The following is a 17,388-nucleotide window of genomic DNA, read 5'->3' on the forward strand; positions in this document are numbered from 1 at the left end:
ATGCAAGTAGTGTTGTTTTGTAGTTCACAGAAGAATGCCTCTTGATATTTAGAAATATAAAAATTGTTTTAAATATATCTACTCTGTCAGAATTTTCTTTTCTCCTGCCATTTGATTTTCATTTTTGGTAAAAGAATAAAAAAAGAACAGCTTACGCTAAAAGAAATTAGGTGCACATCAGGGACTGAATAATTTCAAATAATTTCTCTTTCAGCTGCATTGCTATTATATAATAAGAATACATTTTGATTCAGAACTTTTATGAAGAACTTGTACACTTTATTGCAACATCTGTTTCTGTGTTTTAATTTCTCTCCTTCCTTTTATAGGTATTTGCATACTATTTTTTTTCAAATGAGAAGACCTTTTGTTTGCCACAAAAAGGCTATTATCCAGAATGTTAATGGGTTTTCAGCTATTAAGATGTAATGATATACCTTGAGTATTTAACTATAAATTTGAAAAATCTCCATGAACAATCTCAAAGGAATACTTAGAATGCACTCTTGGTAAATTGGCTCATTTTCCTGTAATTTACTGGAAGTGCTGATATGAGAGCAGTCCTAATGTGAAAAGTACATTAATCCCTGGAGTTACATTGTATGTATTAAATTATTACTCTCAAAGAATAAAATGTATGAGTCCATTTAGCCCTCATTCACACTTGTTACTTAGAATCACAGTAGAGAAACAATCACTTATCTTTTGATGCACAAAATTAGAAATGATACATTTAATATCTTCTAAAACAAGAAGCACAGTGATGATCAGTTATGATTTTGCATAACAATTGCTCTTTTTCAAAACAAGGACTTTTTTAGTGAGGAACACAATTCTTTCAGCTTTGTGGAGGCCCATTTCATTCCATTGGTAATTGAAATATTTTTAGAAACCCATAGCGCAGCTTCTTTCATGTCAGTCAAAAAGCTTAGTGTGCCTTCTAGCCATGAGTACCTGCCACGCTGGGGGATTGTTAGGGATGGTAGTCAACTCGCAGGAGCAGCGGTTTGCAGAAGCGTTTAGGATCTTATTTGGAATTTTACCTTATTGTCTTTTTCTTCTTTGCCAGGAGACTGAAAGTTGTGGAAGCATAACTTGTGGCATAGGTGTCTTTTGAGGAAGCAGCCATTTATGATTCTGGAAGATTAAGGCAAGAGAGGAAGCCCCATCTGAGATTTTAACCAACCTTTCAAACAGCAGACTACACCATGGACACGAAGCTGGACCCTTCCAGAGATGATCTGCCTCTTATGGCCAACACCAGCCACATGCTTGTGAAGCACTATGTGCTGGATTTAGACGTGAACTTTGAAAGTCAGACCATTGAGGGCACCATAGTGCTTTTCTTTGAGGATGGAAACCAAGTCAAGAAACAAACTAGTTCCACCGAGGAAACCTGCCAATTGGAGTCAAGTGAAGCCTGCACATTTAGGGCACCTGAGCCCTGCCATATTCCTGCAACAAATGCAAGGACCGTAGCATCTAAATTGGGATATAATGATTTTGCAATCTGTGATAAAGGTGAAAAAGATACTTTTGATAAAGATGGTAACCATGACAACCAGGAACAGGCTTCTGGTATCTCTAGCTCAGAGTACTGCTGTGACACAAGGAACCATGGGAGAGAGGGTTTTTTGCTGGTGTTGGACTGTTGTGATTTGTCTGTGTTAAAGGTCGAGGAGGTGGATGTTGCTGCTGTGCCAGGTATTGAAAAATTTACAAGGTCTTCCAAGCTCTCAGTTATTTCTGAGGAGCTCAGGAATGAGGTTGTTGGTGAACTTGTGACTCTGCCTGCGGATCGTTGGAGGGAGCAGCTGGATTATTATGCTCGCTGTGGCCAGGCTCCTGGCTGTGGGGAACTGTTCTTTGACACTGATACTTGGAGCTTACAGATCAGGAAGCCAGGGGCTTTGACGGCTTCTGATTTCCCTCATGCCATCAGGATATGGTACAAGACCAAACCCGAGGGGCGGTCAGTTGCTTGGACCTCAGACCAGAGTGGCAGGTAGGTTATCTGAGCACTCCACAGTCGCAGTAATCTTGCACACTTCAGGGGTGCTCTCAGACAAGGGACCAGTTCTGTGGAGATGCTCTCACTTCTTCTGTGACATTACCCAGGTAGCCACAAATCCTAGACACACAGAAAAACAAGTAAATTCTCAGGTAAACTGAATCTTAATAGGATTACCTCCTATAAGTCAGGATGAAAAGATTATTAAGCTCTGGCATTTTGGAGTAAGGCGATTGAAAGGCAAGCTTAATGATGAGACTCTGAGCCTACCTCCTGGTTGAGATCACTGTGACTCTCAGTGGAGTCGATGGGAATGAGTCTCCGAGCAAGTATTTTTTCAAAATTCCTTCACAGTGCCCCTAAGAGAATATAGATGGCTGTGAAATTGAGTCGGTGCAAAGCTGGGCAAAGTGCTGTCCAATAAAACCAGCTGTGCTTTGTGACTTTCATACTGTACCTCTCCTTGGGCAGCCGTGCCTCCCTGGACTCTGTCAGTTGTCCTTTGATGTGAGCCCCCAAAGAACTTGAAAGATCTGTTTCTGAGGAGTGAAATAGTCTGTCCTGCTGAGGCAGGGTGCTGCCTCTCTGGCGCCATTCCTGGTATTTGGCACGAGGAAGCTCCCTATTCTTTAGTGCAGAGAAAGGCTTGATGCGGCTTCCTTTTCCAGGGGAGGCATTTAGGCAGCCATTTGTTCTGTTCTTATGGCTCTTTCTCCAACATCCTCTAAATTTTAGAATTAAGAATGTCTAAATCAAGCTTAGATTCCTCATTATTTTACCTTTTTTTTTTTTTTTTTTTTTTTTGCTAATGTACTGCCAATCATTTCAGAGCTTGGGAGGAGGGATGCCGAGTTTGAGAGCCTTCTTTACAGTTTTGGGAGCAGGGCTCTCCTGCAATTGTTTACATCGCTCCTCAGCTTCCCCCCAGCCCTCTCATACTTCTTAGATTTTTTTTTTTAAGTATTACTTTGACTTTGAGCTATAATTATCCCATTCTTTGCCTCTAATCTTACCTCCTGCTCTGGTCCCTAGCCTTCTGAGAATGAGTTCACTTCCTGTCTCGTTCTGCTAGTCTGAGACAGCCTTTGGGAAATTGCAGAGTTGAGACAAACTTACATCAGTACCAATCATAGTGATTGATTTATGGAATAAGTTATTGGAATTTCTTTGGAGACCAGGAGGGAAAGAAAAGAAATAGGTGTTCAGATTTGTTTGAAATTATTAAAATTGTGATTTTCAGTAGGATTTAAGTATATACATCTTTGAATATTTAACTAGGAAATTGTAGTTTTTACAATCACAGATCTTTTTGAGAAAAACATTAGAGAAATTGCAACTGAGGGACATTTGACTCGGTATCTGATCGTATTCTTCAACACTATCAAGAGCAGCTTGAACAAGCAAAGTCTAAGAACTTGTCAGTCGGGAGGAGCCTGAGGAGAAGTGATGATCAGAAGTGATGATCAGAAGTGATGATCAGAAGTGCTCGAGCGTCCCGAGATGGCAAAGGGCAGACAGGGAAGACGGAGGAGGTCTGAAAGCAGCATGCACTCCAGTTACCAGTCATGTTCGCTCTTGTGGCAACTAAGATACTAATGACAGGAGAAACTGGGTATTATCTTAAAAAACATCTAACGCTGTTCCAAAACACAGTTTATTAAAAAAAAAAAACAACCCTCAGATTTAGAAAAGTCACCATCTTTCTCTCCAGAGACCCCCCTTTGTAAGATCTGTCCTCCCACTTTTATCAATAAGTGCAGCGTTCTCTGGAGAAGAATCAATATTTTAAAATTATAAAAGAGCAGTTATCTTCTAAGTAATTCTCAATAATTTTTCTTCCCCATTATTATTCTAGCTCTAAAATGAAGTACCTGGAAGTAGTGCACTCCGTCTGCCTGTCTTGGTCTAGCCACTTTGCAGTTGTGCCAACTCTTGAACCTCAAGGTCCCTTCTTGCCTCTGTCCTCAGATCCTGGACTGTAGGTGACATTTGAGTGACTGGCAGAGGAAACATGGATAACAATCTGTTACAACACACTTCTTGGAAAAGGTGTTTACTGTTATGTGCTCTGTGGACTTGTGTGTCCTTTAAAAATATTGTGAAGAAAGCAAGAACAGGGTTAGGAGTATGTAAAGGTGTTCTTGCAGAGCTAGAAAGGAACAGGGCTTAATATCTTTTTTATTCTAATTCCTAAATACACCCAAGAAAATACTTTTAAAATGGAAATTACGAAGTTCATGTGTTTTCTTCATTTTCATTGCATTTCTTACATTTTCCCCATTTCACTGAATAAAATGGTATTTATTTTTAATTATTTTAAATTTAATACCTTTATTTTATTTATTTATTCTTATGTGGTGCTGAAAATCAAACCCAGTGCCTCACACATGCTAGGCAAGCACTCTGCCACTGAGCTCAACTACAGACCCTAAAATGGTATTTAAAACCAAAGCCTTCTTTCCATAACCCACTCCCTTTCCCCTTAGGATCTTGAGGGTGGTTGGGGAAGCACCTCATATCTAGTAGGTCTGGGCTTAGCTGATGACATCAGTGAATGAGGGTCAAATAGAAGGGAATTGGGCTCAATCTAGGAAATCTATTAGGAAAAGTACAATTATTTGAATTGCCTTGCAGGATAAGAAAACTAACTGGGGAAGCACATTATATAGTAAAAGTAATATTAAAATTTAAACTTTTCTAAAGCACCGTGGTATTCTTGATTTAGACTAGGCCAGCCAGGATGAAGTTGGCAAAATACGACTTTTTTCTTTGTTATATTTATTGCTCAGCCATTGGAACAAGAAAGCAGTACACTTTTGGAGTATTAGTTTGACATCAAAAACAGATGTTAAACATGCCCCTCCCCCACACACTGTGAATTAACTTCATTATTTTGTATCTCACTGTAAAGGAAAGTTTTAGAATTAAAAGAATGAGCAGAAGAGGCTTCCAAAGAGATTTCAGGAATAAAGGAAACGTTTCTACAATTAGTGCCTTTTTTTTTTTCTTGCTTCAAGAAACCAATACAAAATTCATGAGAACTAAAGTGGAAATACAGGTTAATTCTGTGATATTATCATATAATTGCAAAGAAGGAGTCAGTAATTCCAAACTTGAAAATGTTTGAAAGGGCTCATGTTTTGGCCTCCTTCTCCCACGTCCTCTATGTATGGCTGCATAGCCCAGGATCCTAGGCCCTAAGGAGAAAAGATGGCAAGGGACTGTCTTAGCTAAACAGAGTGCTCCAACATCAAACGGGCAGTTGAACAGCAGATGATGATAACAGGCAGCGGCATGCATGACCAGGAGTGGAGGGCGCTGAGGAGACCTGGGAGGTGAGAGCGTAGCTCAGGACTTGAGACAAGTCACTTTTCATCTCAGAGCCTACTTTCCTCGAATGTTCCAGGAAAGGGTCTCCAAATGTTTTCTGCGTATATGATCCTATGAGAGCTACCGTAGATGCAAAGCTGGATCCCTGCTGATGAAGGGGCTTCCGGGTGACAAATACGGTCTTTGCCTTTATAGGCAGCTTGCCTGTCTTGTACCCTAATCACCTCGATAAAGAAGTGGTTGAATTCTGGCTTAGAGCCACTCCAGTCCTGTCCATATCAAAGTCGCGTCCTCTGTGGACCTGCTGTAGAGTCAGTATGGTGGGTGAATTCTGATTTTTGTGTTTGTGCCATGAAGTAGAAAGGTAATAAGGAAAGGGTGTGGGTGTCGGGGGTGGAGAGAGAAATTGTGTCATAGTTGACTTGTCCTGTCCCAGGACTTTTGGCTTCTTGGTTTTTGTGGCATAGAAAAGCAAGAAGTTTTTACTTACCTCCAGTGGAGACTGTAACCTAGTTTGAATGAGAACATGGGGTTGTAAAAAAGGTTGGGCACAAATAGAACAAATTGAAAAAGACTGGAGAAGGCCGGAGACTTCGTAATCCTGGGAAGCTTTTAAAAGATTCTGACTGATTTGCCCTGTATGTGGCTCCTGGCCAAGCCCTAGAGACCAGGCCTCACTTTTGGAAGGATCCCATCAAGCCCCACAACACACATGGACCCTGCAGGCTCATCACCCCCTGCTGCTTCTCCCAGCAGCCTGTCCCCAGTACTTGAACCGTGATCACCAGCCTCTGAAAAGGGGTGTCTCGATGGAAAGTAGTGGAACTTAACAACTATTTTGAACTTTTTTCCTGACTGCGAAAAGACAAATGCACATAGCTGTCAACTGAAAAGAAAAAATATAATGTGCTTCGAATGAATCCCCTACAGGCTCCTTTCTAGCAAGGTCCTTAGGATCGCTTACCTTGGAGGCACGGTCAGTGTGGCTGGGTTTCCTTTGGCCACTCGGTGAACACAGGCATTTAACAAGAAGCTGAAGCAATTGTTACTGTACAGGTTCTTTCAGGTTAGAAGTTCTTTAATGGCAGCAAGCCATGGACCTGCCTCTCCAGCCATCTTACCATGTTTCCCTCTTCTTTATGATTTCCACTGTTCTTATTCCCAACTGCAGTGAACCTGGGCTGCCCAGGGGTCTCCTTCATGGGTGGATTTCCCAGGGCATGTGAGATGAGCCCTGGTGAGAGAGCATTTTCCTTTGCGTGCTAGAAGGAGTTATTCGGTCTGGAAATAATGATGTTAGAAGCATCAGAGAATTCCAGGCTGGCGCCTGCACATCTCTCCCACAAGCCTTTTAGCAACAGAGCCGAGGTGCAAGGCTGTGCATGTTGAATAAACACAGCTGCATTTATTTCAATGATTACACATTCAGATACTGCGCAGCCTGTTTATAAATGCACATTGATTTTCCTCCCCTCTGGGTGAGGGGCCAGGGAAGCAGGGAATCAGCTTGCATATGCAGTGGGTCTCCTTTGAATGTGTGCATGATGGAAGCCATCTTTCCTCTGGAGTCACTACATAGGATGTATAATCGCGTGACTCTGTGAAGACCCCATGTTTACCTATCCTCTGTCTCTGGCAGTTGCCCCAAATTCCGCCAGGATTTATCCACAGGATGAAGCTTTCATCTCTGTTAAAAGAGAGTTACCTAACTTTAAATTGTTTTCAGTATTTGCACTATGACGTGAGACATGCAGAAGGATACCAGGCTGTAAAAGATCAAAGGCTTTTGGTTATAAAGAATCTAAGCCCTGGCACTTGGTTTGGGCATGTTGGGAAGGGAGGAGTGAGCCGTAGCTGAGAAGGAGGGAAAGGCCTGGGAAGGAGGAGGATGGGATCACAAAGAGACTGCCTTTTCAAGAAGCCAGTGCCTAGGGCCTCCCTCTATCTGTGGAAACATTCCAACAAAAAGCAATTGAGTCTTACTTTAGACATGGGTGTGTTTGTGGGTGTGGCTTTTAAGACTGGTGGCTGGATCTACAGTTTCAGAGCTGTAGCTCTAGATACCAAGGGGGAAGCCAGAAAGAAAACACTTTGACTTTTAACAGAAATGGACTCCAGCAGTGTAAAGGGTAGGATAGGAAAAAAAAAAAAAAATAGTGAGGATGAGGAGATGTTGGAAGCAGTGCTTCCTTAGGGCCTAACTGGGTCACTAACCCCTTGATGGGAGAGTTTAGTTACCCAGGCAACAAAATGGCTGAAAGAGCCTTCACGAGAATGACAGAAGAAATCTGGACAAAATTCTAGAACAAAATGTTCTGAACTAGATTGCGAGAGGGGACATAATTCAAAATTGGGAAGGGAAGAACGTGGGCAGCATGTGGGTTTTCAGTCTACGCTATGAAAGGATCCCCCCCATCCTTGCTGGCACATGACTTGGCACGGACAGTGCGCTGCATGAGTGTCATTCCTAGACTCTCAGGGTTAGGTCTGAGTGTAGACACTTGGTCCCATTTTTGGACACCCCACTGTTTGGGATTAACAACACGTAGTCTCCATATCCATAAATTGACCTCTGCTGGGGGATGTGTAAAGCCCTTTGTAAACAGATTACAGAGTGAGGTACCCTTTATCTTTTCCCTCCCTGCCCCTTCCTGAGTTCCCGTGTTTAGTAGCTTTACCATCCATCTCATCACTTGGGCCAGAAACCTCAGAACCTTCTGTGCTTATTATAACTGCATAATGAATTGTTCCAAAATTGATCAGCCTGAAACAGCCAACATTGCTGTCTCACCTAGTGTCTAAGGAGCCTAGTGTCTGTCCTGGAGCAGGCTAGCTGGTGCTTCTAGCTCAAGCCCTCCTACAGGCTGCAGAGAGCGGTCAGATGGGCCTGCAGGCATCTCAAGGCCTGAGCGAGATGGGAAATTCTTTCCACGTTCAGTCACATGGTCGTTGCAGGCTCAGTTTCTGACTGTTGACCAGAGGTCTCCATTCCTCTCACCATGTGGGCCCCTCCCCTTGGTTGCCTGAGTGTCCTCAGGACTTGGCAACCAGATTCCCATAGGGCAAATGGTGAGAGGGAGAGAGAGAAAAGAGAACCCCAAAGACAAAAGCCACTTATCTCAGCGATAAGATGAGATGGCCATCACTTCTGCCATATCCTATTGGTCTCAGAGCTACCAAATCCTTCCCTTCCTTCTGTGCAGCAGTCCTCAGATGTGACTCAGATCTGATGGCTTCTTCATGGAAGAGGTGTGGAGGCTGCTGGAGGCCCTGGAGCCTGGGGCACAGGTGGAGTGTAGGGTGTGCCCTGGCCTGGCAGGCCAGTCTCGGGGAGGGTTTGTTCCCAGTGCAGGGCAGAGAGTCACCCAGGTATGGAGAGCCCAGATGCTTTCAGACTGGGCCTACTAAGCACCTTGGGACTTCAGACTACCAGGTGGGGTCAGGCCTCTTCGTGCATGAGGCCGAGATGGTCTTAGGAGAGCCCTAGGCAAGGGTGCTTCACTTCTCTGTGACTGTACAGGACTCACTCCACAGGGTACTGAGACTGGAAGGGGCTTCCTAGAACTCTTGAACCAGAAATGTTAGGAGTCCATTCTGCTTCTGTGAGAAAGAAGGCCCTGTTTCTCAGTGTCTGCTGCTGTCAGAGGACACAGGAGTTGTACAGCCACTTGGCCATGATAATACGTCCCCTGTTCACTGCTCATTCTTCTCCTTCTGGGGACCCTTCTCTCGTGGGCTTTGGGGAAAAAGAAAAACACCTAGTAAGCAGAATTTTCCAAATGAGGTATGGCTGGACACCACCTACCTAAGCTGCTCTGGGATCCCTCCTCCTATTACTGCCCCGCTTGGGAGGAGGTGAGAACTAGCAGCTTCTCCTCTTATTAGGAACTTCAACAGCCTGAGGCTGGACAGTTAACTAAGGTTAAGCCAATTAACCAAGGACCCAAGGGGACAAGAATGGGAGCTCAGAACTCGCTGAAATTGATGGGAGAATCTGGGGCCTTATATGAAAATTTGCTCCTTATTCTTGGAACAATAAACTTGAGATCAAGAATTATGTACTTACTAGCCAGAATAGATGATCAAGGTCACCTGCCTGCCCTCCCCTTCCTCATTTTACCCATGACAGAAAGGTGAAGGGACCTGCCTGCAGTCTCATAGTACATTGGCCAGCTAACCTGGATGGATTTTCTGACTGCCTTTGGAACTGCGTGTCTGGTGTGCACACCTGTGGGTAAGCGCACGCACACTGCATCTCCTGCTCACTCTTGAGACCACTTTCTGCTCTCAGTGGGATCGTCCCTGGATGAAGGGACTTCATTTCCCAGGCTCTTCTCTTCTGGGTTCCTGCAAGGTTTGGCCAATGGGGAGCACTGGTAGAAGATTTAAGAGCTGGAGTTGGCAAGTAACTAGCAATCTCTTCCTTTCTCCCTGCATCCGTGTGACCATGTCTCCTCTGTGGTTCTGGCTTCCTCTGGACAGTCTTCTGTAACTTTGGCTTCTGCCAGGTGCCCCTGTTGCTGTGGCCTGGTGACATAGCTCCTCCACGCAGAGGAAGAGTCACTGCTGCTCACCGCTGGAGCTGGTCTCAGGCTTGCTTTGCTGTGCCTGGTGGCTTCTCAGCCCTGGTGTCATTTGTGGGTCCAATTTCTTATATTGTTATCTCTCTTTAGGAGGATCCAGCAGGGTTCTCTTGTCCTTACTGGGTCCTGACCCACAGAGTAGGGCCATCATTCCGTGTGTTCCTGTGCATGGTAGGAACGGGCAAGTGTCCAATGATAATGTTGTTAATGGAAAGAAAACCAGTTTATCAAAAAGAAGTTGTGCTGTTTCCTCTCTGTTCACTCACACCATAAATTAAACTGATTAAGACAGCATCATATTTGTCATAAATTCTGAAAAACAAAAAGTGGTAATATTTTCCTAAGGTGCTTTCCCCAAGGAGTTAATCTTGTACTTTCTGCTCTGCCATTTAAAAGAATGAATTCCTTTGATGCTGCAGGTCCTTTCCACCGCTCAGCCATGGAAGGGCCCTTCTCGGTTTGGGCGGGTTTCTGTTTTTTTTGGTTGTAGCAGAGTCTTGCCTTCATCCGTTGGTTTCATAGGCTTGCTGGTAACAGCTTTGTACGCTTGGCCTTCCCATCACAAGCCTGGTTATCGGGACCCACAGTCCTGTTTACATGCCAGCCCCTGTTCTTGGCCTTCCCACAAGGATTCCCACAAGGCTTCCATTGGAGAAGGTGGTTTCTAAGGTTGGGTTATCTGCCCGCCAGCACTGGATTTGAGACCACCAGCTTGTTTTTCCAAGCATTAATATCTCAGTGATCTCCAAACATATTTTCTTTTCCAGAACACTTTCCAAAAAGTGTATAAGAATGTTGGTAAAACTTTTTTCTTTTGAAGGCATAAGAGCCTAAGGGGAGGGGCAAGGGTATATGTACTTGGCAGACTTGTATCTAAAACTTGTTTCCAAAAAATATTTTTCTCCTTAAAAAAAATCCTCTTTACATATTTAAGTAATTCATTTGGGAGAAATAACCACTCAGCTATTCACATGGCCAGCCCCTTGGCAGCTTCAGTTCAGTGTGCTTTGAAACCAGTCAGCTACAAAGCCTCAATGTTTTCACTTTGAAAGCTCAACTTAACCTTCACTACCATGGTAGTGAGAAAAATGACAACTCATTTTGAAGATTCTCCCCTTTGTGTCTTTGTCTTTATTCTGCAGGCCATGTGTTTATACTGTGGGATCTCCCATAAACAACAGGGCCCTTTTTCCGTGCCAGGAGCCACCCGTTGCCATGTCAACATGGCAGGCTACAGTTCGAGCAGCTGCATCTTTTGTTGTTTTAATGAGCGGGGAAAATTCTGCCAAGCCAACACAGCTTCGGGAAGGTACTGTACATGTGTTCTTTGCTTATTTATGTATTGCACACATGCTGGACCCAGGAACCCAATAAGCAGTGTTTTTCTAAACTTTAAAGAGCTGCTTTATAAGTTGAGTTGGAAATGAACATACTATAAAACATCCTGCCAGAGAAAACAAGCAGGGGCTGGGGAGGGGTGCTTGAGAGTCTGGGCTTGGGATTTGGGGCTCTTCATGCCAGAGTTATCAATTCAGGGATTATTTCAGCAGTTGCTTTCACCTAGTGGCTTGTGGGCCATAAGTGGGTGGTCTTGAGCAGACTCTGGGCAGGCAAGTGTGTCATGGCAACACCATTACGGTTGAGTTCTCTGTCGTTTGGACCTGGTGTCTGTACCTGGTTTTTCATAGGTCAAGAGATAGTGCTACTATTGGCTGGCCCGCTGGGGTAGTCCTGGTAGAGGTCCATTCTATACAGCTCTCCTTCGTGAAGTTCTGAACCAAAGGTGTATTACAAAGCTGGAAGGCAGGGGCTAATGCATTCTTCAGGTTTTTATCTGTGAATTACTTGCTTTTCCAGAACTAATCTGTTAGTTCAAACCCTGAGCATATTGATGCAAGGTAGTTGTATTATTTATTTAAAATATGGCGTCTCTTCTCACATACTTATTATAGAAACTTTTAAAATACTCAAAAAAGTAAGAAAATAAAGTTAAATATTTTTAGAGAAAAATAATTGCTAAAGTTTGGTTGCATTTTCCTTCAGATTTAAAATCTATGTGGATTGTAAGAATAATTCAAAATTGTTGTTATAGCATATAGCAGTGTTTATTCTGCTTCCTTTATTAATACAGTGATTGTTGAATATTTTTCAGGTTATTGAGTGTTTTTAAATATAATTTGATGTTGGTGTGAAATTTTGTTGCGTGAATTCACACAACAAAATTTCACGCCAACATCAAATTATATCAGAATTTATTGAACACTCCCATGTCAGATATTTTGATTGTTTCCACATTTTCTCTCCTATCACAAAGTTCCTGAGGAGACATTTTATATGAAGTGGAAGTTGCCGAGCCTGAGGTGTGAGCGTGTGTAAAGCTGTGGTGCACAACCCGTGTTGCTCTCCAGGGGCTGTGCCAGCTTACATACCCCTCAGCCATTGTGAGGTCATGGCTTTCTTGAATTTTGCTCATCAGATATGCAAGGGGGAGTGGCTCTTGAATTTGGGTCACTTTGGTTGTGAGTGATTTTCACATGTTCCTATCTGTTTTTTAACCATTTTCATTCCTATCTGTCTGTTCATTTCCTTTGTCCACTTTTATACTGAGGACAGTATGTCGTGTTTTAAAATTTGATTAGCTCTTGGCCTGGGGTTGTGGCTCAGCGGTAGAGCACTTGCATAGCACGTGTGAGGAGGCCCTGGGCTCGACCCTCAGCATCACATAAAAATAAATAAATAAAATAAAGGTATTGTGTCCAACTGCAACTAAAAAATAAATATTAAAAAAATTGATTAGCTCTTTAAAAAATTAAGGATATTATACCTTTAATTTTACATGAGGTTTCTTACTACAGGTTATTTTAATGTTTGTGAAATCAAATTTATCAGATTTCTTTGGAAAGTCTTTCTTTGTACTCAGATTTACCTGTTTTGTTTATAGCTTAATTTTTATAATTTACTCTTTATTCTATGTATATTGTTTTCAACAGAATTGTGAAGTGAGGACTAAGTAATTATCTTTTTCCAACTAGAAAACCAGTTGCTCTAAGAGCACTTACTGTATCTTTTCTGATTTGTGATGCTTTTTTAAAATTTTTAGTTGTAATTGGACACAATACCTTTATTTTATTTATTTTTATGTCATGTTGAGGATCGAACTCAGGGCCTCGCATGGTAGGTAAGCGCTCTACCACTGAGCCACAACCCCAGCCCCTGTGATGTCTTTTTTATCATAAGCTAGATTTACAAATATGTACTGAAGTCTTCACTGAATATTTACTTGATTCCAAAGTAAAGGCAAAACAAAGTAAATAATACATTTAAAATTTTTGTTAAAGTAGATAATATTTACAAATTAAAAGTAGACAACATATTTCAATAAAGTCTCCTTCCTCTTCTTTTTTCCTAGCTGCCCAGTAACCCTTTCCCAGGCCAACCCAGGTTACTAATTTTGCTTGTGTAATGTTCTTTCTCTTTTGTTGCATAAATAGTGGCATGCTATATATGTGAATAGCACTTCTCCCTTTAGAAGAAATTGATCTCATAGATATTTCATGTCAAATCAGAAAGAGCTTTTTTTAAATTATTATTATTTTTGAGACTACAGATGTTTCATTAATGGATGCTTCATAGCTTAATTAACTAGAGGCTCTGGACTCCACTCTGTATCCAATAAGGAGTTTTGTGGGTATTTACTTCTGGTGCTTTTCTTCCCCTGTGTCTCCTTTGTCTCAGGTTTGTGTTCTGTTTTTTGTATTACAGCCTCTTTTCTAGCAATAACTTTCTTCATTCTTGAGCTCTTAAGTTTGATTTGTCTTTTGGCTGGGAAAAGGCTTTAATTTTTTTTTTTTTTCCTGTGAAGGTGGGTGTATAGCCTATTTTCTGAGGTCCCTTTCCTATTTAAGTTGACTTTTAATTGTATTCATTTATGAACAGTTCTTGGTTGGATATAGATTTCTTGAGTCAATTTTTTCCCCTTCTTAAATGACTATAAATATTATTACTATCGTCTCTTATTTAGTATTTCTGGAGAGAAATCTGGCAACACATTTTTTTATTCTTTGAAAGTAGTCTGGTTTTGCTGCCTAGATGCTCAGAAAAAAAAAATTTAAAAATTTTTGTAATTAAAAACTTCAGAACAAATCTAGATGTGCTGCCTTTCTTTTGAATCAACTTAACTAAAGTTTAATTTACATATAATCAATGCATACATTTAAAATGTATCACTCAGTGAGATTTGACAGATGTCTACACCTTTGCGATTAATCAGCACCTCTGTGATGACGTGGAGCATTCCCATCACCCCAGCAATCCCCTGTGGCCTGTACTCAGTCCTCCCTGCCTGACTCTGTTCAACCACTGAGCTACTTTACATCTCTGTAGAGGGGTTTTAGTTTTTCCAAAAATCCCTCTCAGTGCATTTGTTCAGTATGGGTTCTGACATCTGACTGCTTTCACTCTGGGTGGTGTTTGTGAGATTCATCCACATCGCTGCAGATGTCAGTAAGTTATTCTGTTTTAATTGATGAATTAGCCATCCATTGTGTGAATAAATCACAATTTATCCACTTGTCTGTTGGTGGGCATGTGGATTCTTTTGGTCATTTTGAAAAATACGCTGTGACGTTCATGTATGAGACTTTTGTGGACATGGTTTTCACTTCTCTTGGGCAAGTACCTAAGAGTGGATTTGCTAGACCCTTAAAAGTATATGTATAAGTTTCTAAACTTATGATTTGGCACCTGCCAAACTAGGTCCAATGTGGTTGTGTCTTTTTATATTTCCACCAGCAATGTTTGAGAGTTCTGGTTGCTACTCATCACCCTAAGCACCTGGCAGTGTCAATCCATGGATTGTTAGCCTTCTGACTGAGTGTGAATACCATCTCATTGTGCTTTTAGTTTGCATTTCATTTATTAGATGTACTTATGTTCTTCTTTGAAAAGCATCTCTTCCAAGTATTAAGAATACTTTTCGATAATATTCTAGACGTAAACCTTTTGCCGGATATATGTATTACAAAAATATACTCCCAGTCGGTGTGACTTACCTTTTCATTTATTATTTACACTCTATTCCATTGCTTTTCTGTAGTGACATATTTGTTCTTTATTAACTCCACTATATATGTAAATTATGTCATTGTAACATATCAATCCTTCTTTAAAAAAAACTTCATTTTTTTTTATATCAGTCTGGTACCACTTACACCTCAGCCTATTTTCTTCTCGTGGCTTTTTACTATTATTTCGTAGAAGTTATATCTTCTTGTCTCATAATGACAAGACCAGTTTCCTAAACTGGTTTTGGTTTCTGTAGCAGATTGATTCCCCAGACCTGTTCTTGCTGAGTCCTAAGGATGATGTCTTTTTTCACTTCGATTCTGCCAGTTTGGTTTGATTTTCTTCCACAGCCTTCATGGCTTTCCTCTCTCCTGTGACCCAACAGACGGGATAAAGTATGTCACTTTCCTGTGGTACCTTCATTGTCCCCTGTGTTTGCTGAACTCCTTCTAGTCCAGTATACAGAGCCAACCTGATAAGCCTCACTCCTCTGTCCAGGCTCTGTTGTCTTGTTGACCGTTTCTGGTCAAGTTCTGCTAGACATGCCTGGCCCTTTCTTTGCCTTCTCTGTTTGGTTCCCTGCCATGCTAAAACAAGAGGGTGTGTTTTGAAACACTGCTGTGTTGAGCAGGCACTGATACCAGAGTCTTCCAGCCCACTGAGTTTTCCTTGTGGTTACTGCACTTCCCAGGATGCCATGTGGTCATCCCCTGTGGTATCTCCCCACTGCCCATGGACTTTCTCATTCATGGTTTGGCCCTGTGGTTCAGATGGAAGGCTTTGTGTTTGGCCTTGCTTCACAAATTTAAGCATTATTTTTCTTTTTAGATAGAAAAAAAAATCTCATGATTTACCAAGGTTGATGTAAATTATTGATATCAGAATGATATTTTCAAAACTACCAACCTAACACTAGATATAAACTCTGTATGCTTGGAATTCTTGCACATCTGTGAAGCCAAAATAAAATTATAAAACAGATCAAACTCCTAAATCTTAACATTTAGATTAACAATTTAAAATTGGTATAAAGATTAATATTTTGCTGGCATAAAATTGCCTTTTACAATACAAATGTGGAACTGAGGGCTCCCTGTATTTTTTGTTTGTTTTTGTGATGATCCACCTTTCCATCACTTTAGCTTACACACATGTGGTGACATCATCTGGCCTTTACTTGGGCAAAAGCATCAGCCTTATGTTCTTCTCGCATTATCTCTCAGTAGTGGTGGTAGTCCCCACATGCCTGTGCAGTCGCACAAGCTAAGGCAGACATGAACTCTGAAGTCATCTGGCAACACTCACCCATACCTGCATGCTTTCAGGGGCCAGCAACCCTCAGATCACTGGCCAGATCCAGCCCATGGCCTGTCCTTGTAAATAGTGTTATTGGATTCGTGGCCATTGTCTAGGGCCTCTTATGTGCTACAACAGCACAGTTGACTATTTGTAAGAAAGACCCACAAAACCTACAATGTTTCCTTCCTGGTCCTTTACAGAAAAAAGTTTTCTGACCTCTGACTTCTACCATATCTGTCTGTTGTTGATCTATCTATTTGAAGATTATCATAGAAAAATTAAAATAAGAATTAACTTAAAAATTTTCATGGAAAACTTTGATACTTCCAGGAATATGTCTGTGGACATTTTTTCCCCCAACATTACCAGTTGAGAGCAGAGTTATAATAAAGTAGATGTTCACTGGGATTTGCTTGTTCTCACACTACTTACACCTCGTGTGATATCACACAATAGATTTTACCAGTTCACACTGAGGAAGGCCTGAGCGAGACAGGGAGAAAGACGTCTACAGGCAGCACTGCGGTGTCTCCTGCAGTTGCAGCTGGGGGTGAGCAGAGGGCAACCAGAGTGCTAATAAAGCTCTTTGCCAGAACCAAAAACAGCTGTTCTGAGGATGGAATAATGTCTACAAATGTATCGCACCCCCTGGAGAAAAAGGTAAGCGGATATAACGTGATATTATTTCCTCTCCGAGTCGTGTTTTCTAGATTGGCAGATTGGTCTCATAGGACCTCTACTCTGTTGTGCACCATGCCCTTGGAAACTATGAGCTGCCCTGAAAACATGAGTGGCCAAACCTGGCCCAGCAAGTCTCCATTTCCATCACATTGACACATCATCAGCCTGATTAGCACATTCACCGGTCGCCAGATGATTTCCCGGAAGGAGGAAAAGTACCTGGGAACAGATAACAGCAGCAGAGATGACAGCAGCCCTTGGGCAGGGACCTCAGAGCCTTTGCTCCATGAGGGAAATCAATCCTCCTAACTCTTTTTAAAAAGAAAGCTAATGATTTGGGCTGTAGGATAATGACCATCGTAAGACTGTTATTAGCTGAATAGTCATTATATTTTTTCAAGAAGGCTAAGTCAAGGCCAT

At 41.8% G+C, this 17,388-nt stretch overlaps 1 protein-coding gene and 1 long non-coding RNA gene across 18 annotated transcripts in view; one reads left to right on the plus strand and one right to left on the minus strand.

Annotated features, from left to right (window-relative positions):
- Aopep (aminopeptidase O (putative)) overlaps positions 1–17,388 on the plus strand; it is a 312,146-nt gene that overhangs the window by 34,803 nt on the left and 259,955 nt on the right. For 15 of the 17 annotated variants that reach the window (XR_009228493.1, XR_009228497.1, XR_009228495.1 and 12 more), the window contains 2 exons: positions 1,070–2,005; positions 11,067–11,233. Coding sequence is in view for 9 of the 17 variants with exons in the window: in XM_046462722.2 (XP_046318678.1) it covers positions 1,209–2,005; positions 11,067–11,233 (964 nt within the window). In the remaining 8 variants the exon portion in view is untranslated. Of the gene's footprint in view, positions 1–1,069; positions 2,006–11,066; positions 11,234–17,388 lie in introns of those variants that run through there. The other 2 variants (XM_058585140.1, XM_058585141.1) reach the window with 1 other exon arrangement.
- LOC131424884 (uncharacterized) lies at positions 1,969–7,438 on the minus strand. Its single transcript, XR_009228498.1, has 5 exons — positions 6,306–7,438; positions 3,883–4,008; positions 2,469–3,603; positions 2,282–2,370; positions 1,969–2,131 (listed from the first exon to the last, which is right to left on the minus strand). It is a non-coding gene; the product is annotated as an uncharacterized LOC131424884 (long non-coding RNA).

This window comes from Marmota monax, unplaced genomic scaffold (genome assembly GCF_021218885.2).
Source record: "Marmota monax isolate L192 unplaced genomic scaffold, Marmota_monax_Labrador192_F-V1.1 WCK01_AAM20220418_F8-fsc00180, whole genome shotgun sequence".
Lineage (NCBI taxonomy): Eukaryota > Metazoa > Chordata > Mammalia > Rodentia > Sciuridae > Marmota > Marmota monax.